The sequence below is a fragment of the Podarcis pityusensis genome (genome assembly GCF_964106645.2).
Source record: "Podarcis pityusensis genome assembly, chromosome: 18".
Classification (NCBI taxonomy): Eukaryota; Metazoa; Chordata; class Lepidosauria; order Squamata; family Lacertidae; genus Podarcis; species Podarcis pityusensis.
The window spans coordinates 4845131-4867985 of NC_138043.1; the positions used below are offsets into that span (position 1 = coordinate 4845131).

At 45.6% G+C, this 22855-nt stretch overlaps 1 protein-coding gene across 1 annotated transcript in view; it reads left to right on the forward strand.

Moving 5' to 3' along the window:
* The first annotated feature begins 301 nt into the window (after positions 1-301).
* LOC308467405 (guanine nucleotide-binding protein subunit alpha-11) overlaps positions 302-22855 on the forward strand; it is a 34091-nt gene continuing 11537 nt past the window's right edge. The window contains exons 1-5 of the mRNA XM_080989124.1: positions 302-632; positions 16572-16756; positions 18709-18863; positions 20492-20620; positions 22412-22541. Coding sequence (XP_080845250.1) covers positions 497-632; positions 16572-16756; positions 18709-18863; positions 20492-20620; positions 22412-22541 — 735 coding nt within the window. The 5' untranslated portion in view covers positions 302-496. The remainder of the gene's footprint in view (positions 633-16571; positions 16757-18708; positions 18864-20491; positions 20621-22411; positions 22542-22855) is intronic.

The window sequence follows — 22855 nt, forward strand, 5'->3', positions numbered from 1 at the left end:
CTTCTCCGCCCCTCCTCCGCCATTACCTCATTGGCCGGGGCGCGGCCGCTTGACCAATCGCTTCGCCTCGGCCGCGCGCGCCGGAGCCCGCCTCTCGCCTGAGGGGGCTCGCCCGCCGATTGGCTCCCGAGGAGAGAGATGTGGGTGGGAAGGCCAGAGCCGAAGCGCGCGTCCAATCGGGCGCTCCCAGACGCCGCCGCGCGGCGTTCCTATTGGCCGCGGCGCCCGTCGCTCGGCTTGTTGCTGAGGTTGGGTTGAGGCGCGTCAAGTTAGGTCGGCGGCGGCTGGGGCTGAGGAGGAGGAGGAGGAGGAGAGGGAGGAAGGAAGGAAGGAGGTGGCGGCGGCGGCGGCGGCGGCGGGGGGAGAAAAACCACACAGAACCGCCCCGGTCAAAATAGCGAGGGAGGCCCGGCCAAGCTGACGGAGCCAGGCCGCTGCCGCCGCCTCCTCTCCCTCCCGTTCGCCGCCGTCGCCGGTGGGCGGGTGGGCGGCAGCCATGACGCTGGAGTCCATGATGGCCTGTTGCCTCAGCGACGAGGTGAAGGAGTCGAAGCGCATCAACGCCGAGATCGAGAAGCAGCTGCGGAGGGACAAGCGCGACGCCCGCCGGGAGCTCAAGCTCCTCTTGCTCGGTCAGTCCGGAGGGAGGGAGGGAGGGGCGGGCGCGGACGGAGACACACACACCCTCCGAAGTGGGGGGGGGAGGGGGCTCCCCATCCCGACATCCACCCCACCCCCCCATCGATGCCCGTTAGGAACCGAACCGGGACAATAAAACCCTCCACGGGGCCTCCTTTGAATGTCCGCCTTGCCTTGCCTACCCCCCATGCTTATATATTATATATACACGCACAAATCTCATATATATATATATATATATATATATATATATACATATATGCATGTGTACACACACAGAATGTATACACACAGATACAGGTATAGGTATAAATATGCCTTGCCTACCCCCCATGCTTATATATTATATATACACGCACAAAACTAATATATATATATACATATATATACATATATGCATGTGTACACACACACAATGTATATATACAGGTATAGGTATAAATATGCCTTGCCCACCCCCCATGCTTATATATTATATACACACGCACAAAACTAATATATATATATACATATATGCATGTGTACGCACACACAATGTATATACACAGATACATATCGCGGCCCGTTAGGAACCGAACCGAAACCAAAAACCCTCCACGGGGCCTCCTTTGAATGTCCGCCTTGCCCACCCCCAATGCTTTATATATATTTATATATATGTGTGTATATATATATATATATATATACACACACACACACATTTACACAAAACTAACATATAGATACAAATATGCATGTGTACACACACAGAATGTATACATACAGATACAGGTATAAATATGCCTTGCCCACCCCCCATGCTTATATATTATATACACACGCACAAAACTAATATATATATACATATATGCATGTGTACACACACACAATGTATATACACAGATAGGAACCGAACCGAAACCAAAAACCCTCCACGGGGCCTCCTTTGAATGTCCGCCTTGCCCACCCATGCTTTATATATATTTATATATATGTGCGTGTGTATATATATATATATATACACACACACATATACACAAAACTAACATATAGATACAAATATGCATGTGTACACACACAGAATGTATACACACAGATACAGGTATAGGTATAGATATGCCTTGCCCACCCCCCCATGCTTATATATACACACGCACAAAACTAATATATATATATACATATATGCATGTGTACACACACACACACAATGTATATACACAGATATATATCGCGGCCCGTTAGGAACCGAACCGAAACCAAAAACCCTCCACGGGGCCTCCTTTGAATGTCCGCCTTGCCCACCCATGCTTTATATATATATATAGATAGATAGATAGATATATAGATATACACACACGCACACACACATACACAAAACTAACATATAGATACAAATATGCATGTGTACACACACAGAATGTATACACACAGATACAGGTATAGGTATAGATATGCCTTGCCCACCCCCCATGCTTATATATACACACACGCACAAAACTAATATATATATACATATATGTGTGTGTACACACACAGAATGTATACACACAGATACATGGTATAGATATGCCTCGCCCACCCCACCCATGCTTGTATATATATTGTACAGTATACAGAAAAAAAGTATATGGATTCACACATGTAATATATATGTAAACACACACACAAGAAAATGTAAACACACACATATATATGCCACCCCCACCCATACATATAGACAGAGATATGTACATGCACGCATAAATATGTACACACAGAAAATGTATGCACACACATATATTTATGTCTTCCCCCACTCCACCCCCCGTGTGTGTGTATATATATATATATATATATATACACACACACACACACAAAAAGATATGCACACAAATGTGTATATATATATGTACACTCAAAAATGTATACATATATACACACATATACACATGCATACACACACACACACACACACATATATATATATGTACACACAGAAATATGTACATATGTATATATAATTAATAATAATATTTTTATTCTTTACACCCCGCCCATCTGGCTGGGTTTCCCCAGCTACTCTGGGTGGCTTACAACACATAAAAAATGGTAAAGTATTAAACATTTTTAAAAAAATCCTGATACAGGATTGTCTTCGGATGTCTTCTGAAAGTTGGATAGTTGTTTGTTTCCTTGACATCTGATGGGAGGGCGTTCCAGAGGGTGGGCGCTACTGGAAGGCTCTCTTCCAGTACACACACAAATATGTACACACACACATATAGAGCAAAGATATGTGTGTGTGTGTATACATATGTAGATATATAGCTATAGGTATACACACACACACAAATCTTTCTATCTAAACTAAAATCATAGAATCGTAGTGTTGGGGGGAACCAAGGGGGATCATCTAGTTCAACACCACCACCACCCCCAAAGCAGGAATGTGTGCTTTTTGCCCAATGCGGGGCTTGAACCCATGGCCCCGAGTCTGAGCTACCCCATAGATGCAACTGCAACACCTGTCCCCCATGTGGTATCTCACAGGGACCGCCGCATCCCCATAGTCACCTTTGACCGGACTTAACCACCCAAGGGTCATTTGCCTTTTTTAAAAACCTTTTAATATGTGCCCGCGCGCACACACGTGTATGTATATATTGAACAAAATAATTGCTGCATAATCACAATTCATTAGACGAGTTATTGAACAAAATAAATTAAAAACCGCTGCTCTAGGTCCGATGAAGAAAAGGGCACATGAATAGTCTTTGGCATCATCTTCAACGTCGTTTGCTATCTGCCGTGGATGCTTTAGTGGAGATTCACACGTTGCAGGGAGTTGGACTAGATGGCCCTTGGGGTCCCTTCCAATTCTTTAAGATTCTATATGTGCATAGAGTGAGTGAACATATACATCTGTATACATATGTACACACACATACCTATAGATACACATACACAGGCACACACAGCTATATACATATACATACATAGATTTATTATTATTTATTAAATTGTTGTTCACTTTAAATTGGCCAGGACAACCTAAAGCAACTTACAACCAACCGAAAAACCCCACTGAGATGCATTAAAACCAATACATTAGAACATCTCTCTCTCTAGGTTGAATCCAAACTAAGTTTTAAGAGTAGACTCGCCAGAAAAAAACCTCAGTGTGTCTTAAGGAAACCATGTACATTTATTCCAATGAGTCCACTCTCTTAATGTCTTCATGCGAAGGCATCCTGGGTTGAAGCCGAAGTTTCACTCGTGAGTAGGCCCAACTGTCAAGAAATCACAAGTCAGTTGTGCCCATTTCATTCTAATAGATCTTCAGAGTCAACCCATAATGTCTTAGCATTAAGTTCTGCTCAAGAGTAGATCCGCTGGAGAAATCATTGGACCTAAGGAAATTATGTGCATTTTGTGTAATGTAAATAATTTTTAATGGATTTGTTGTTACTAAAGTTGGATACAGCCCATAAATGGATGCTAAGAATGGTGGCCTATTGAAGTTAATGGGTTGTGTCCAATGTTAGCCTTGATTTGAGTAGACTAATTGGAGATAAATGACTCCGCTAATGGGTCCATTGACTTCAGTGGTCTGCTCTGAGTAAGGATGCAAGTTTGGTTCAACCATTTAACATCAGTGGGTTTACATCCTTAGTATTAGCTTCTGAGTTGTATCCTTGGTAGACTCGTTGAAATTTGCTTGTGTCTGTGAAATATCCATGATTTACCTGGGGCCTTTGATTTTCGGTGGGTTCACTCTTGAGTAGAACTTAGTTGGATTCAACCTGAGATGTCTTAGCATCACTTAGAATTCAAGTGCATTACTGACTTGGGTCCATAGACGTTGACAGCTCTACTCTGAGTAGAACTTAGTTGTATGCAACCTATTAATTTCAGTTGATATAGCATTCTTTTAGCCCCTGAGTAGCATCCTTGGTTTTCAGTTTACAGTATAGGTTGTATCCAACGTTACTCGCACTTTGAGTAGGCCCATTTAAATTAAATGAGTTTAAGGCCCATTGATACCAGTGGTTCTACTCTTATAAAAGGGCATAAATATAACCTGTTGTTACTATTTTTAAAACCCAAACTTAAAACACACCAGTAGTCTATCCTTTCTGAAATTTTAAGTTCTTCTGAGGTCCATTAACTGCAGTGGATCTGCTTTGCATAGTATCTTGTTAGGTGAAACTCATGTTGTAAGTGCATGCATCCCTATTTCATTTCCTCGTTGACTTTCATGTAGGTTTATCCCTGTGTGCCTTTAACTTTCAGTTGTGTCCAATTAAGTTCTGCTTTGAGTATATAGACATGACTAACTTAGATCCATTCATTTCAGTGGGTCTGTTCTGAGTAGGAGATGGTTGGATACAATTCTGTTATGGGCAATACCCTATATGTTTATGTGCATACACTCAAACATAACACACACACACAAGAATGTGTATATATGTTTATTTTATGTGTGTAATACAACTGCAGCTGCTTAGCTATTTTATTTTTTAAAACATTAATATACTGCTTGATTGTAGAAAATTTCAGAACGGGTATACAAAATATATATTGCTGCTTATTTGTCCTTATAATGTTATGCACATACATTTACAGGTGTGTGCAACATGGCAACCTATATACGTATACAGTATTAGGCTCTATCCTACCACTTTAAACCGTCATGACTTCCCCAAAAGAATCACGAGAACTGTAATTTGTTAAAGGTGCTGAGACTCTGTATTCCCTTCACGGAGCTACAATTTCCAGAGTTGTGTAACAGTAAATCCCTCTTTCTAGGAAACTGGGAATTGTAGCTGTGGGGAATAAGTATCTCTTAGCAGCTCTTAGTGCCTTAAATGGGGCCTTACAGTCTCAAACATCATCTCCCTGTTCTCTCTTCTAAGGAACTCAGGGTGTGGTATATTTCTCTTCCTGCTGTTTTTTTTTAATCCTTGCAACAACCTTGTCAGGTACAAAGAGAGAGGCAGACTTTTTTCCAACTAAGAACTTCCTCTCCATATCAATCCTTTAAAGACAAACTAAACATAAGAATCTCCTTCTCTTTGTATGCTTAAATGTGTATGTCCCTTTCTTCTCTTCCACTCTTTCCCTCTCCCTTATTTTTAGCATAACCACAGCCCAGTGGAGCAGGTCAGGTCGAAAGAGAATGTGGCAGAATCTCTTCTACTGTTTACACACAAATAACTTTCCTTCTATATTGCCTCCTCAATAAGAAACCAAACATAAGCCTGCCTTCTAATCTTCCTAGTAGATTTAAATTTATTTACTCATTTGTGTACATTATCCCCTAAGAGCTTAAGGTGGTGTCTGTGGCTTTTGTCCTTCCACCTTTCTCCCTCCCTCATTTTGTTATCCTCACAATAATGCTGTGAGGTAGGTTAGGAGGAGACCAGGAATTTGTCCCCACATCTTCTCAAGAGTAAATCAACCACCCAAGTGCACCTACTCATATCCCTTTTCTGGGGTCTTCCCACCACATGCAGAGTAACAGGTGGGCTTTATTGGAGTCTCTCATCCAGTGTTAGAAACTCAGATATATATAAGCTAGGTGCCAAATGGCTCCTTAAACTAAGGTTACAATTGCAAAAACGGAATGTATAGTTGCCATTTGGGGCAAGGTGGCTCTAAAGTCTTATTTGTCAAATGTGATTGATTATCAGTTAAACATCTGGCTAGTCCAGAGGACAGCCTTGAGCTTGGAGAACTTAAAGAAAAATCACTTTATTCAGGGACTGTCCACATATATATTGCCCTATTCCTACTTCCTTTTCTTAATGGTGACTTGGACCATTCATAACGCATGAATATTCTACACAACTGTGAGCAGGGCATTGGGGTGCGGGGTGGGGAGTGAAGACAAGCGACAACAATTAATTATAACGTTGTTCACTGCTCCTGCTCAGGCTGCCCAGAAAAAGCATTTTGGTTCCTGAAATTTGTTCTGATTGTGCAGATAAAATATCTGATAGAATTCAACAGGATGGGGTATGAGTGTTTGAAAACAGTCAAGATCCAATGATCCCCAGGCATATTTTGGAGATTTCAGGCGCCCAGGCAGTTTCACTTGGTCGCAAGTGAATTTTGAATACTGGCTAATTTTGAATACTGCTCTCACCCTACCGCTTCTCTTCCTCTTCCTGATAGCTCCCTCTCCACCCCATATTCCCAGTCGTCCTTGGCTAGCATTCCACATAGGTATTTTATTAATGACAGAATTATTGACAACAGGAATTACTTTCTTAGATTTATTTAAATGACACTCCTTAGCTTTTTTTATTTCTCCCAAAAGCTCTTGCTCCCTTCATCCCCATTAAGGACCACCTCTCCTTAATGAGCAAGATTGGTTGCCACAGAGCACTGGGTGTCAGTTGGGGGTAAAATAAAAGTGGCTGGTGGGGTAAACTGACCTGTTTGAACCCCAGTGCTATCTGTGGCTCTCCAGATGTAGGTGAACTCCACCTGCAATCCACCTCAGCCAGCGCGGGCAGAGAGCATGTAGTCGTTGTCCCGCAACATCTTGATCCTGTTCCATTTTGAGCATGTGTGCATGGAGTAAGGGTTGGTACCTAATGTAATTTCATAGTCACAGCATACGCGTTGAAATTGGTGGCCTTGCATCACTGAAGTCCTGTTGATTTAGTAGGTCCGTTCAGAGTTTGACTTGGTTGGATGTCACCTAAGAAGTGGGGGAGGTTCGGGGCGCCCTTCATAGGGGTGGAGACTGCTGGTTGTTTCGAAGCAGGATATAGAAGTTTTGGGAACAAAAATAATTATCAGAGGGGTAGCCAGAGCGCTGAAAGTCGAACTGTCATGGTGGAGGGTTCCGCTGTCAGAAAATGCAAGCCCCTTTGTGAGTCTTACTGACTAAAGGAGCAGACTCTAAGAAGCAGTCGGTTCTATTATATAATGCAGCTCTTCCTGGGATTTATATTCCACTCCCTAGCCAAGGAGACTCTCGTTGGGGCTCCCTTTCCTGACAGCTGACTTCCTTTCCTTCTCAGAATTGCTGCATTTTAAAATTATTTTTTAAAAACGAAACAAAATAGAATCGAAAGTAAGGGCCCCGCCTCAGTTAAGAACACCACACTCTCTCAAACAACTTCATTCTTGGCCCTTTTCATCACGTCTCTCCAGAATTTTTCCCTAGGATTTATATCCTGCTTCCTAGCCAAAAGACTGCCATGGTGGCTCTTCTTCCTGATATCCGCCTTCCTGCTAACCCCCCCCCCCCCTTTCCATAATTGCCTCCATCTGTGTGTGTGGAATGTTTGCCTTCCTCCCTAAGGCATAGAATCCAAGGCATGAATATTTCTTCTCTCCCCCCCCCCCTCCATTTCCAGCCTTTCTGACGACTCTCTTCTTCCTTTTTGACATCTTCCCATCCTCTTTGGGCACATAGCGACCTCATACCTCAACTTTCAGCCTGTACTATATGCTCCAAGGAGCTCTCTCACCTTGTGTCCGCCCCACCTCCCTGTGTGCCAGGCGTTTAGTAGTGCCACCTCTGCAACCCACACCTTTCCGGGCTACCAGCCCTGTAAATGCTCACCTCTTGTAGAATAAGTAAAAAATTCTTTCCTGTAGCACCTTAAAGACCAACTAAGTTAGTTCTTGGTATAAGCTTTCGTGTGCATGCACACTTCTTCAGATACTTGTAGAATATTCCTTCTGCCCTCCATCCACTTTCTGCTCCCACTGCTACCCCTCCCAAATGTAGTGTAACACAGTAACTTGTCTCTTCAGATGAGAGAGAAACAACCTTAACATTTTTAAGCTGCAGCAAAATAAAAAATTAAGGAGTTGGTTTCGAACTTTAGGTGCCAACCCAGGCTGAAAGCAGTTATGAATATGGTTAAACTAGCAGAGTGTTTCTCTTGAGCGTCTCTTCGTTTTGAGGTGGCGATTCTCTCCTCCTAGTTGAGAGTTCTTTGGCCTCTAAATAGGACCCTGAGGAGTGAAGGGCTGGTTGAAATGTGGCTTGATGAGATGTAGACCTCTTCTGGGCTTGCTTTCTAGGTTCACAAAGTTGTAATCCTTCTCTCAGCTTAACGCTCAAGCCATTTTTAAACCTGAAATAACCCTTCGAAGGAAGCAGCTTGTGGTAGTCTTGCCTCTGACCCTCTAGCTCAGAGGGAGCCAGTATTGTGTACTCCAGATGTTGTTGGACTCAAACAATCTGGTAAAATAAAATGGGGGTCCCTGCTTAACTTCTAAAGTTAAGTGATTTGTATCCAGGTACTCCATCTCCTTAAACCCATATAAATGTGCAGGGGATAGTTGTCATAACTTGGCTCAGTACATGGGCACAATCTTATTTTTACGTTGATTTTCATAACTTAGTCCTGGCAGTAACTAGCGTTGGGAGTTTTGCTGTGACGCAAATTAAAATCATAAATGTTCCAGCGCTTCACAATCTTCAGGCTGAATAGCCTTAATAAGAAATTTGGGGGAACTTGATCTGGATTCGCTACAAGGATACCTTTGACCCTCAAAGCAAAGTTTCTAATAAAATTGTGCTGTACCGTCCGACTAGTACCACACCAGTCTGCCAAACTAGGAAATTATGGGGCTCAAACTGTGTTTAGATGCGTTTAGAGAGTGCGGAGCTAATTTGAGTCCATTGAGCTACCTAAATAGTGGGAGCTCAATAAGGCTCTGGCAGTCAGGTTTTTGAACTATAGTTGCTGCCTTTCCAACATGAAATTGGTCTACAACTGACCTATCGTTTTCTTTATGTGGTCCTGGGTGCCTCAACTAAGGCTGGAAAATCCCAAGCTTTTGTCCAGGTTATTTAAAAAAAAGAAAGGGTGCCATTATTTATACACTCAGATGTTTTTGCGCTCCCTCACGTGTTCAGAAATACATTGGTATGAAAACTGAGAATTCAAAGCTTCAGGTTTCCTTGTGCTCTGCTTGCGACTATACCTGCTGGTGGAAGAGGGGTGCTCATCTTTTGAAGCAGGAAACTCTGACATCTCCTTGGTTACATGGTAACTTTCAAAAGTTTTTTTTCCTTCCCAGAATCTAGTCCCCAAGCAAGTAGCAGGGTGTTCCCTGTAGCTGGTAGCCATTGGCAATCAAAAGTTATTTTACCGGGATATTCTGCCCCCTACCCCATAGCAGCTATTTCAAAAAAACTTTTTTTGTTTTGTTTTGTTTTGTTTTTTGGCGCCATTGGCTGTTCAGAAGTCATGATGTGTTTATCTCTTCTTGATTGATGTCCCCATTACAGTATTATCTTTTCTATATGGGATTTATTTTTAGGAGATATATATTTATATATATTTTTAAAGGGCTGGCAGTTGCTAATTTGGAGGTGTGTCTGGCTGTTATCCTGAATCATCCTGGGATGTGTAGCTTTTGAGACTTGGGGTTAATGTTATACTTCTTCCACAGTCACCTGGGCGAATGAGAAACCCCTCCAGGTGTCCACATATAGAAACTCTACAAAAACTGACCCTTTCAGGCTACAAACCTTTGTAGTGGACATGCAGAAGCTGGCTATTGAACATTTTTTGGAGGTTAGCAGTTTTCATGTAGATTGGCTTGCAGAGGTATGAGTTTTGCGGAAATTTTCTGGGAAATTTTGCGCTGCAGGTTCGGGTAATTTGCATTGGAAATTTTTCTGATTACCTAGAGAGAGTGGTTCAATTTGGCATGTTTATTTCAGTAATAGTGTTGTGTGTTTTTTTTGTTTTGTTTTGTTTTGTTTTGGTTATTTTAACCAGCTTAATATTGTATTTGCATTTGGCATCCATTCATGGTAGCTAATGAATTTAGGGAATAAAAATGTTTCCTCAGGAAAATAAAACACCAGGAAACCTTCCACCCCAACACCATTGCTGACTTGAAAGATTTTAGGGGGGATCTGAGCAGGTAAAAGTATTGTCTTAGGTGGGCCATTGCCCAGAGCTTGCTCTAAAGCAGGGGTAGGTAATCTAAGGCCCCGGGGGCCGGATGCGGCCCAATCACCTTCTCAATCCAGTCCACGGACGGTCCGGGAATCAGCGTGTTTTCACATGAGTAGAATGTGTCCTTTGATTTAAAAGGCATCTCTGGGTTATTTGTGGGGCCTGCCTGGTGTTTTGACATGAGCAGAATGTGTGCTTTTATTTAAAATGCATCTCTGGGTTATTTGTGGAGCATAGGAATTCGTTCATTATTTTTTCCCAAAATATAGTCTGGCCCACCACATGGTCTGAGGAATGGTGGACCGGCCCACGGCTGAAAAAGGTTGCTGACCCTTCTTCTAAAGCACAGGCTCCGTTATGTTGATCCTAGCATCGTTTAGGGCAGTGGTCTTCAACCTTTTCAGGCCACCTTTTGCTCAAACATGCACCTGGAGATACACTTTTTAATTTTACACCATAGATCTGAACAGTGGTGGTACTGCTGCTCCAACCCACCTTAGATCAGGCCTTGACTCACCACATGCAGAGCAGTGGTCTACGTGGATGTCCTTATGGAGGACTGGTGCTGCCCACTGGAGCAACCAACTACAAACTGTGCATTGAGGAGGGGAACCCCCATTTTATTTGCTGCTAGTTCACTTGGATTAGTGGGATTGGCTTGTGGGGAGGGAGTCCCCAAATAATGATGGTCATTCATTCTAAATCCCCATACCTCTTTCCTGCTTCTGTTGCTCATCTGGAGCGACCTAGGGATGTGTGTGCAGGATGTGGTTTGATCTGTTCATCTACACCCCGTGGGTGAGGGGAACCGTGGTCCAGAACATCTAGACTGTGCCCGGTTAGCTCCCCAGTTCTGCACTTCCTTTTGAGTCTTCGCTGTTGGGTCATTCTGCAGCCTCTAAGCAGTCCTTGGCCTCTGTGTTGCCAGCCTCTTTCCCAACCCCTGAGGCTGCCTTAGTTTTGGAAGTTTTAGAATGTAGAGGGACAGGAATATTCCTTGAGAAACGAAGCCACCTCAGTGATGTTGGGCAGAGGATTTTCCGCAGGAAATCTTTTGTTATCGCTAAAAATCTTCCTTTCTTTCGAAATACAGTACTTCATTCAATTATTGCATAAAATTGTGAATCTGTAACAGGTATCGGTCAGACCTGGCAGTTGGAATTTATACGTTCTCACAGCCTTGTCACTAGGCTGTGGAATTATTTATCAGTCTCCTGAGAGGCTGGTGGGCTAGTTAGAATGGCAACCAAATGGACAAAGGATGGAGCAGTCACTCTCTCTGTCCTCCACTGGTCACCTCTGTGCATCCTAGGTGCTTGCCCCTTGACACTGCTTGAGAAGTTATATGTAGGGATTCATTACCTGTCAAATTTTATCCCGAGAGAGTTTTAAAAGTGATGCCTGAAACAGTGTACAGAGTTTATCGTCTCACCTGTGTTCAGTGCCTCCATTTTAAAAATAGCAACCACCTAGAAGTATAGGCAGTTCAGCTACCATGCCTTAAATTATCTACGAATATTCTAATGAGAGAATTTCCAAGTAAATCTCTGAATTTGCCCATAATTTAAACCACACCTCTTTTTCCCCCTTGTATTTTTATTGGGTATTTCATTGCTCTTTTTTCCTTCCTTCCTTAATCAAAATGAACACGGCATCCATATATGTGTGTGTGTGTGTGTGTGTGTGTGTGTGTGTGTATGCTTTGTTTGCCAAATAAACATGCAAGATCAGATATTGATCTGTATTAGGCAGTGGAAAACATTTTCTGGAAAACCCACATCGCCAGCCACTAGGGCACTGCTGTGTGTGTTTGGAGCAGGGATAGCTCAGTCAGTAGAGCACGAGACTCTTAATTTCAGGATTATGGGTTCCAACCCCATATTGGGCAGAAGATTCCTGCATTGTGGGGGGTTGGACCAGATGACCTTTGTGGTCCCTTCCAGCTCTACAATTCTATGATTATAGGCCTCTCTGCCAATAGATAAGCAGGTCACAATATACTGGCATTCCTCTGTTGCAGTCTCCCTGAAGACCCACTACCGCTGTGATAAACATGCAGTTCGTGTGCCCTGACTGGGCAATTGGGGAGGACAGAATGGGCAATATTAATTGGGACTGCCCTGAATTTGCAAAGATAAAGCCTGGCTGGTTGTTCTGCGAGCAACTTGAGAAAACTACAAACGTGCATTTCAGGTTCTGTTCTCCCCCTCCCCCCTTCCCATTAAATAAATGGTATTCCGGGTATGAGAAATATGGGAAATAATTGCTCGGAAGAGAGGTGGGGTATTCTTTGGAAGCGTTTGTCAGAAGTCCCCATACGTGCAGGAGGAGAATTTCTGAACTCACGTAAACATATCCGTGAGTTGCTGGCTCTGTTTTCCAGAGGGGAAGTCAGCTGGCAGCCATAACTAGGAGTGGATGTTGTCTAATCCAGGATCTTTGCAGACAACTTGCTGCATGCAGGCAGGAGGGTGTTTCTCGGTTGACCAGGGGAGAATAGAAGGCCAGGCTCCTCCTACTATTGATATACCGGGCCTGGGCAAGTCAGAGAGCTCGTAACTGGCTGCCAATCACAAGGCTGTTTGCATCTGTGCCTGAAGAAGGGACTGAGCACAGCTCCTTTCTGAGGCCTGAACTTTAGGAGAGGCGCTTGTCTTGCAGCAATTGAAACCAGTGGCCAGTGGTGTCGACTTTCTGGAAATTTCTGAATTGGGAAAATTTTCCCTGTGCAACTTAGGGTGATTCGAGTTGGGTAATCGAGTGGCGGGGAAAATTTCCCAGTTTGTGAAGGGAGATGTCTCAGTGCCCTAGAATGACCCAATTTAACACGTTTGTTTTCTTTGTGTTTAGTAAATGAAGCAACAAAGTTGCGAGCTGCCAAGTTTGCTTAATATTTTATTTGTAATCGACATCCATCCGCTGTTGCTAATGAACATAAGAAACTGATTTTTCTGTGGGAAAACAAGCAGTGGAAAAAATATATAAAATGTTCAACCACACGTTACTGTTGGTTATGCAGAGTGGTGGTGAACGCCAGTTTAAGGTGGCTCATAGATTTCCTGTTGGCTTGAGCCCTCTGCACATCTTAACTCCTGCAGAGAAGGGCTGCGAGGCTTGCTCCCGTGGCATGCAGCTCCCCTCCCCCATCCTGCCCCAATCCACACAATATTTGTGGGTGTCTGAGGCAAAAAAATGAATCGCTTTTTGTGTTTGCCTTATTATTAATTTAGTGAAGTTATATTCCGCCCTTCCACCCAAAGGAGTCCAGGTTGGCAATTGTTGCTGTTGTTTAGTCATTTAGTCGTGTCCGCCTCTTTGTGACCCCATGGACCAGAGCACGCCAGGCACTCCTGTCTTCCACTGCCTCCCGCAGTTTGGTCAAACTCATGTTAACAGCTTCAAGAACACTGTCCAGGCATCTCGTCCTCTGTCGTCCCCTTATCCTTGTGCCCTCCACATCAGGGTCTTTTCCAGGGAGTCTTCTATTCTCATGAGGTGGCCAAAGTATTGGAGCCTCAGCTTCAGGATCTGTCCTTCCAGTCAGCACTCAGGGCTAATTTCCTTCAGAATTGAGAGGTTTGATCTTCTTGCAGTCCATGGGACTCTCAAGAGTCTCCTCCAGCAGCAGAATTCAAAAGCATCCATTCTTTGGCAATCAGCCTTCTTTATGGTCCAGCTCTCACAATATCAGTGCATTCTAAAAACAGTTTAGCAATCGCATTATCTCAGCCAAGGTTGCCAGGAACAGTACCTTGCAGCCCTTGAATGCCTTCATAAAGAGGAATGTTTATAAATTCCTCTTGAAAGTCTAAGGGCATTCCACAAACTGGGAGGTACCAAAGAGAAGGCCCTGCCAACCGGGCAGCCCCCAGTGGCGGCATCACCTGCAAGGTTGCTCACCTGCTGATCGTAGCGTCTCAGATGGGGAAGGTGCTTTATTTAGGAGCCTGGGTCCCAAGCCATTCCATGAATTTCGGAGCCTTGTTGGTGCAGGTTTCTCGGATCCAGGAAAACCACCATGCCAGGCTCAACGTGGGAAGGCTTCCTCTCCGCGGGTAGCCCACGTGGGCTGGGGGGGGGCGGGGAGCAAATCCCTCTTTAGGTATATTATGAGACCTACTCTCAACCCATGAGCTTGAAAATTTGATGTTGTGGCCTAGTAATTGCTTCAGATTATTCAGTTTATGGTGACTCTCCGGGGAGGGAAGTGGGTTAAAGGGGTGACAGAGGAGATATTGTCTCGTAAAGTTTTGATTCTGGCTAATTAGATTTGTAAGTATTTTTCAGCCCCCACTGTAGATAGAAATGGCTTTTTCATGCAGATTGCTTTGTGATTTTGGTAACGGCTAACTCAAAAGATTCTTCAGAATTTTGTCATTTTAGTAAAGATGTCTCTGTTAACTCTTAGACGGGTGACTTGTGGTTCTCTGGTTCTTAAACATTCTGATCTGTCTCAGGGGTTTTTGGTGAGGATGCAACTGCTATCAAATGCTTTGTGTTGCACGGTGCCTCTTGTTTTCCTAGATGGAGTAGGGAGGGGACTTGTGTGTGTGTTGCACTTGTGTCCTCAGGCTTGTGGGCTTCCCTTGGGCATCTGGTTAGTCACTGTGTTTGACTGGGTGGGCCTGTGGTTTGATCCAGAACTGCTCTTACATGTAGAAACTTCTAGCCTATGTTTGGCCACTTGGTGACAGATTGAATCAGAGAACTAGGAGGAGAGGGAAGCTAAGATTTCAAGCCTGGGATTCTGTAGGGGTGGATGGGAAGAGATGCTGAACGCTTTGCCTGCAAGAAAACTGAAAGCACTCCGTTCAAAGCTTGAAAAAGCCACTTCCGAGTGATCTGACAAGGAAGAGGCAAGGATTTATTGTAGATGACTAGTCTCCTAGGCCTATTAAGGTGGGTGAGTGTAAGGTTTTATTTTTAGTAATTGTCTGCCAGGATGCCATTTTTTCCCCTGCAACAACAAAAGCTGGGGTTCTCCCTCTCCACCCCCACTTTAAATTGCAGCCTCAATCCCAGCATTTGAGCAAAAATTATTTTTTAAGCACCAGGCTATGCCACAAATACTCAGGATTCTGCCCCTCCAGCCACTTGGCGGTGGCCTGATCTTGATCTTTAAAAATCTTTCTCTTCTCACATCCCACAACTGCCTTTCTAAACAAATACATTGAGATAAGATTATAATAGTGGACTTCCCACTTTACATTCTTAAGCCAGTAGGTTACACCAGCTCTTTTTGGGTTAACAAAGTACCTGGTTGTGGCTTGTAACTGTGATAGGGCATGAAAATCTTTAAAAAGCTGGTCTCTTATTCTGAGGACGAACAGCAGCCAAGCTACAGGTTACAATCAGCACAGTTTTTAGCCCCCCTTCCTTCTGAAGATGAAGCAGTTTTCAGACGCAAATTGGAAGTGTGTTCTCTTTCTAGCTTTTGTTTTTTTAAGGTGGGGTGCTCAAAACCCAGAAGATTAAAATGGTTTAATTGGCTGTCAGCCTTCCTTTGTGCCTGCCTGTGCAATGGAAAGATGGTGATCCAACCCGAGTCATAGTCAGAACAACCATACCAGGCCTCAGAACCACTTTCACGGGCAGTGTTTGATTCCCCCCTCCCCCCGCCAAAAAAAAATAGTCATTGTGCTACTTATGTGTGCAAAATGCTTCCCCCCCCCATCACACACGTAGACACACATACACACACTAGGTTCACCATGGTAACGGTCTGATTTAGGAATAAAATTCAGCTTTTCTCCTCCATAAAATGTTCCTTTCGTCAAGGGGAAGGAGTGAGAGATGGGATAGCAGCTCCTCCTCTTCACAGGCTGGGGAAACAAAGCGGCAGCAGTTTAATATTCCCCCCTCCCAAAATAATATGCAGTGAGGCGTTGCTAGAAGTTGAATGTGGAAGCAAACTGCTTGCTGTCGGTCGTAACGCAGCGCTGGCTCTGCTCCCTTTGTGATGCTCCCACGCTGACTGCCTCGTCGTCTTCTTGTGTCCCTTTCACCCTGCCCCACCTATTTACTCTCCAGGCACGGGAGAGAGCGGGAAGAGCACGTTCATTAAACAGATGCGGATAATCCATGGCTCGGGCTACTCCGAGGAGGACAAGAAGGGTTTCACCAAGCTGGTGTACCAGAACATCTTCACTGCCATGCAGTCGATGATCAGGGCCATGGAGACCTTGAAGATCCTGTACAAGTATGAACAGAACAAGGTGAACCGATGCAGCTCCCATTCCTGCATCCCAGCCTATACACAGCCTCCACCCCTGTTGTCTCGTTATTGGTTGTCTGTAGTGGCATGCGTGCTGCTCAGGATTCCCTGAAGTGCTTGCATCAACCCCCCCCCCCCCCGGGGTGTTGAATGTTCAGGGACCAGCACCACAACTGTAGCAACCAGAATAGTTCAAGCGCTGTGTGTGCTTATTGTTACTATTACAGTCAAACCTTTGTTGTCAAACGTAATCCGTTCCGGAAGCCCGTTCAGCTTCCGAAATGTTTGACAACCGAGCCGTGGCTTCCAATTGGCTGCAGGAACTTCCTGCACACAAGCAGAAGCCACATTGGATGTTCGCCTTCTGAAAAACATTTGAAAACCGGGACATTTACTTCTGGGTCTTCAGCATTTGGGAGCTGAAATGTTCCAAAATGGAGGCGTTTGGGAACCAAGGTTTGACTATATTATTAACAGGGACATGGGTGGTGCTGTGGTCTAAACCACTGAGCCTCTTGGGCTTGCTGATCGGAAGGTCGGCGGTTTGAATCCCCACGACGGGCTGAGCTCCTGTTGTTCTGTCCCAGCTCCTGCCAAGCTAGCAGTTCAAAAGCACACCAGCGCAAGTAGAGAAATAGGTACCGCTGCAGCAGGAAGGTAAATGGCGTTTCCGTGCGCTCTGGTTTCCGTCACAGTGTCCCGTTGCGCCAGAAGCAGTTTAGTCCTGCTGGCCACATGACCCAGAAAGCTGTCTGTGGACAAACGCCGGCTCCCTCAGCCTGAAAGCGAGATGAGCGCCGCAACCCCATAGTCGCCTTGGACTGAACTTAACCGTCCAGGGGTCTTTAACCTTTTTACCTATTATTATTATTATTATTATTATTATTAATATCCTACCTTTCCCCCAAGGAGCTCAAGGTGGTATGTATAGTTCTCCCTCTCTCCATTTCTCCACAACAGCCCTGTGAGCTAGGTTAGTCTGAGAGACATTGGCCACATCCAGTAAGCTCCATGACTGAGGGGATTAGAACCCCTGTCTCTCACCAGTCTCCTTTACCCTGTGCCTGGTGGGGCACCAACACAGCACATTATTGAATAGTGGGATGGTCAGGGGCAGGGTCGGAGGCTTTCCTGGTAACAGTGTTGTTGTTGACGTAGTAATTCAATTAATGATTATTTGCTGTACCTGTATTTACTCGAGTCTAATGCACACCTCTATTTTTTTTTTTTTTGCCAAATTACGTTGCGAAGATTATGGTGCGCATTACATTCAAAAAAATACTGTATGGTACTCCCAGGCGCAGATTGGCTGCTCCCAGGCCAGGTGCGACCTCCAGGCCGGCCATCTTGCAGGGAGGGCTTGCCTCCTATTTTACTAGCTTCATGGCTGGCGCTCTCAGGCTGCCCAAACTCAGGCGTCTGCCCCAAACGCGGCCAAGCACCTTGCCTTGCAGCGGAGCCCAAGGCACCAGCGGGCGGGCAGGCAAGCTACGCTGAGGCTGCAGGGGGCGGGCAGAACCTAGCAGTGCAGTGGTGCCCCAGCCCAGCCGGGTGAGCGGAGCGGCACGCCCCGGCCCATTGGTCAAAGGAGAGAGGTCAGTAGGGCTGGGCGATATTTGCTCGTAGTGTCTAATGCATGCTCCTTTTTTTGCCAAATTACATTGCAAAAATTAGGGCGCATGTTAGACTTGTGTAAATACAGTACATACTGGTCTTCATTTAAAAACAAGACAAAACCCAAAGCTGTGGTCTTGTTGTTGAAAAGATGGTATGTATACATTTACTTGCTTTGTGCAGGCAGTGCCGGAATGGATTTGTAGCAGCCGGGACTGGGTCTCCAGCTAAGGAGCAGTGGGGGGGGGGGGGATGGGATACATGCTAGGCGGGGAGGAGGGTCCTCAGGGTCAGCCTCTTTCAAGCCCCTCTTGCTTTCTCCTCTGCGCCATGCTGCAGGCCAACGCGCTCCTGATCCGGGAAGTGGACGTAGAAAAGGTCTCGTCCTTTGAGCAGCCCTACATAAGTGCAATTAAGACGTTGTGGAACGACCCGGGAATCCAGGAGTGTTACGACCGGCGGCGAGAATACCAGCTCTCCGACTCTGCTAAATAGTAAGAGCTCGCCGTCCTCTCTGTACGGCTCTCAGCACGGTTGCTGCTACACGGCGTCATTTTGGGTCGCTGGGCTCCCCTCCCTAAATGAAATTGTGCCTCTGACAGTTGGTGGGGGGTGGATGGGGGTCAGGAGGAAAGAAAGTAACTTCGTGTTTTAGTTGTTGCCATCACACTGCTCCAAGGAGGAAGGGGTGGTGGTTGTAGTTCTTGCTACTGGTTGTGGGGGCGGGGGGGGTGGACTTTAGAAATCCATTTTATGTGGCTTTAATTGATTTTGCACTGTTAGTTACCTTGCAGTCTCTTTAGACACGTGCTATAAATGAAGTTTAATGAGTATTTTCTTTTCGGTCCTGCCCTCCCTGAGCTTTCAGAATGGCGAAGCTACAAGGTGGAAATCTCAGGTAGTGGGAATAACCTGAAGTAACAAGCCGCTTAGTTGCTTTGTAGTCTTCTCCAGGGCGGTAAACATTAGAGGAAGGTGGCCTGGAATTGTGGTGTTGATGTTTAGATATAGATGCAATAGTGTTGTAGAAGCTGCAGCGTCTAATAGTTTTAAGTTTGTGGGGAAGATGGCCATGGAAACTGGAGAACTAAACTTTATGGGAGTAGTGCAGTATTGCTCAGAAACTCTTATTGCTCCAAATCTGCCTCCTGCCCAACGCTTGATCCGGTGGAAGAGGGGGGCTGGCAGCTCAGTTTAGTCTTCCAGAGCCTTTCCACCCCCCACGATTATAAGCAGAGGTTTAACATGAGCATCCTCAAAATCATGCGCCTTGGCTGCTTGCCCCATCCAGCCAAGGCGTAATAAAATGGGGTGAGGTGCTGTGCCACCGTTTTTCTCTTCACAGTCGGAAGAAAGAATGGTGGTGCCAGCTTATAGGAGAATTTAATTCAGAATTATGGACCACCCCACCCCCCGGGCAGGAGGGAGGGGTCTGAACTGTTTCCGTAGCCTTTGGCTTGCTTCCTTTGTGGCTCGTTCTTCCTTCCCCGCAAATATGCTGTAAGGACCAGGGACGTAGAAAAGCGTTCCTTTAGGGCATGGCAAGGGTAGACTCTTAAGAGTCCTGGGAGCGTTAGGACCCATGAGAAGGAAGATTGCTCTGCAGGCGTGAAGCTGCACGCTTAGAAACGCACCGTATTTTTCGCTCTATAAGACGCACCAGACCATAAGACGCACCTAGTTTTTGGAGGAGGAAAACAAGAAAAAAAAATTCACTGTGCAGTGAAAGCAGCAATCCCTCTTGCTGTTCTGGCTTCTGGGATAGCTGCACAGCCTGCGTTCGCTCCACAAGACGGACACACATTTGCCCTTACTTTTTAGGAGGGAAAAAGTGAGTCTTATAGAGCAAAAAATACAGTAATACAATTAGAGGCAAGGTAATGTCGGAAAAGCGGGTGGTGGGCTTTGTTGAATCTCGAGGGCTGAACAGGATTCCTGAGGATTTTGCATGCAGCTCTTCCTCCCCCCTGGGGGAACCCCCCCCCCAGGAGTGGAATAATTGAGGTTCCATACTCAAAATGCTGAGGCTCTCGGGGCAGGAGCGCTATACATGGCAAGCAAGCTCAGGCCACCTTCATCTTTCCCCCCTCCCTCCTTTTTCCCCTGCACGTCCTCCTTGCAGCTACCTTACCGACGTGGATCGTATCGCCCTGCCAGGGTACCTCCCAACCCAGCAAGACGTCCTGCGGGTCAGAGTCCCGACAACTGGGATCATAGAATACCCCTTTGACTTAGAGAACATTATCTTCAGGTAACTTCCAGTGGCTTTTTTCTTTCTTTCTTTCCTAGGAGCGTTTTTACGTTTCACATACTTCCCCCCCCCCCCCCAAAGCTGCTTCCATTTAAAATGAAAGCCCAGCTCAGTTAAGGCATTGAGTTAGCGGGCTTCTGGAAAGTCGGTCACACGGCTGCCGCTTCCGACCCTTTCTTCCCTCTTCCGAGTCAACAAGTCGTGCTGTTGGCAGGAGCAAAGGCAGGAGAGGGTTTTCCCCCGTGAAGAGACGGTGTGGCCTGCGTCTTTGAAGGCTCTCCACAAACACGGAGCCACCGCCACAACCCATCTGTAGCGGTACAGTCCCAAGGACATAGGAAAAGCCCTGCAGCTGGGTGAGGCCAAAGACCCATCTGTTTGAAGATCCAGTTCTGCAGTCGGAAGCCTGCAAGCAGCGAGTTCCCACTTTAGTCCTGCAGCAGCTGGTATTCCGAGACACGCCTGCCTCTAAAAGCAGCCCTTAACATGTGGAATGCCCTTCCTCCTGATATCAGGTGGACAGCAACTGTTGGCCGTCGTCCACCCAATCAATTGAAGCCTCTTTTTCTAGGCCAGAGCTTTCCAAACTTTAACTGTTGGAGTCACGCTTTTTAGACATGCATCATTTCGTGACACAGTGATTAGGTTTTACAGTGGTACCTCGGGTTAAGTACTTAATTCGTTCCAGAGGTCTGCTCTTAACCTGAAATTGTTCTTAACCTGAAGCACCACTTTGGCTAATGGGGCCTCCTGCTGCCGCCACGCCGCCGGAGCCCGATTTCTGTTCTTATCCTGAAGCAAAGTTCTTAACCTGAAGCACTATTTCTGGGTTAGCGGAGTATGTAACCTGAAGCGTATGTAACCTGAAGCGTATGTAACCCGAGGTACCACTGTACTAGCAAACCAGAGGTTGAACTAAACCCTTTCCAGCACGGGGAGCATTTGCGCGACACACCTAACGGACGCAGTAGCGTGTCACAACACAGAGTTTGGAAAGTTCTGGTCTAGGCTTTTCCCTGACCACTAATACTGACAGTCCCTGTTGCCTGTGGTTAATGGGGTGCTAATAAGTTTCATAAAATTTATACACCTCTTGATTTTATTTACTGCTTGATTTGTATAGTACTTCAAAGCTGTTTGCCAAAACAAAAAAATTGTTAATATGATAAATAGATGATAATTTAAGACTTTCAAACAGTTCAAAACTAAACTGAAAACAGATGATAACTCTCCACAACATCTGGGTAGGCTTGTCTAAGCAAAAATGAATTTAGCAGGCACTGAAAAAGAGTGAAGTAGAAGTTCCTGGTGTCAATAGGCAGGGAGTTCCAGAGGGCAGGTACTTGGAAGTGCCCATGACAGTTCTCCTCATGGAGAACCGATTCCTGCAGAAAACAGGCTTGAAGCCACCGCCCTCCAGCTGGGAGGCAGTGAGGTCGAGCGCTGCTGATTGGTGGTGCCTCAGAGCACCGTTCAGCGCTCCTCAGGAACCCTGCGTGGTGCATTGAAGTCCCGACGAGCATCACTTGATGTCATGGTTTTGTCGGGCATTGCTGGGTTGTTCCTCGTGCCCACATGTCCAGTTTGGCCCATGAGGGGTAGGGGAGATGTCTTCCAAGGGGGGGGGGGAGCAAACAAACCTCAGACTTGTTCCTGCTCAGTCTTTTCTCTCTTCCCTCCAACCCAAAAGCAAGTATAAAATGGCGTATTGCGTTTTTAACTTAATGGACTGGAAATCTCTCTGTGTGATTGTGTGTGTTAAAGAAGACCTGCCCTTTTTCTCCCTTTCAGAATGGTGGATGTTGGGGGTCAGAGGTCAGAACGGAGGAAATGGATACACTGCTTTGAAAACGTTACCTCCATCATGTTCCTAGTAGCTCTTAGTGAATATGACCAAGTTCTGGTGGAGTCCGATAACGAGGTAAGCACAACCCCTCGCAGCATGTAAGGGGCGGCGTGTGGCTGTTGGGTGGTCCCAGCAGCGGCAGAAATGTGTATTTGCAGATTCTGGAACTATTTCTAAAATGTTTGGGGTTGTCGGCCACTGGTGTGCTGTGGGCCAGGACTTACCTGTCTGTTTCCCAACAGCCTAAAGTAGCAGTAAGCCAAATTCCTCACCCTGGGTGGCTAGACATTTCGGAAACTGATCTGCTTGAGGAAGGGGAGTGTCTGTGCACCAGCTCTGAACTTGTTCTCCAGGGAGGAGTCCAGCTTCCCCCCACCCCCCAAAATGCT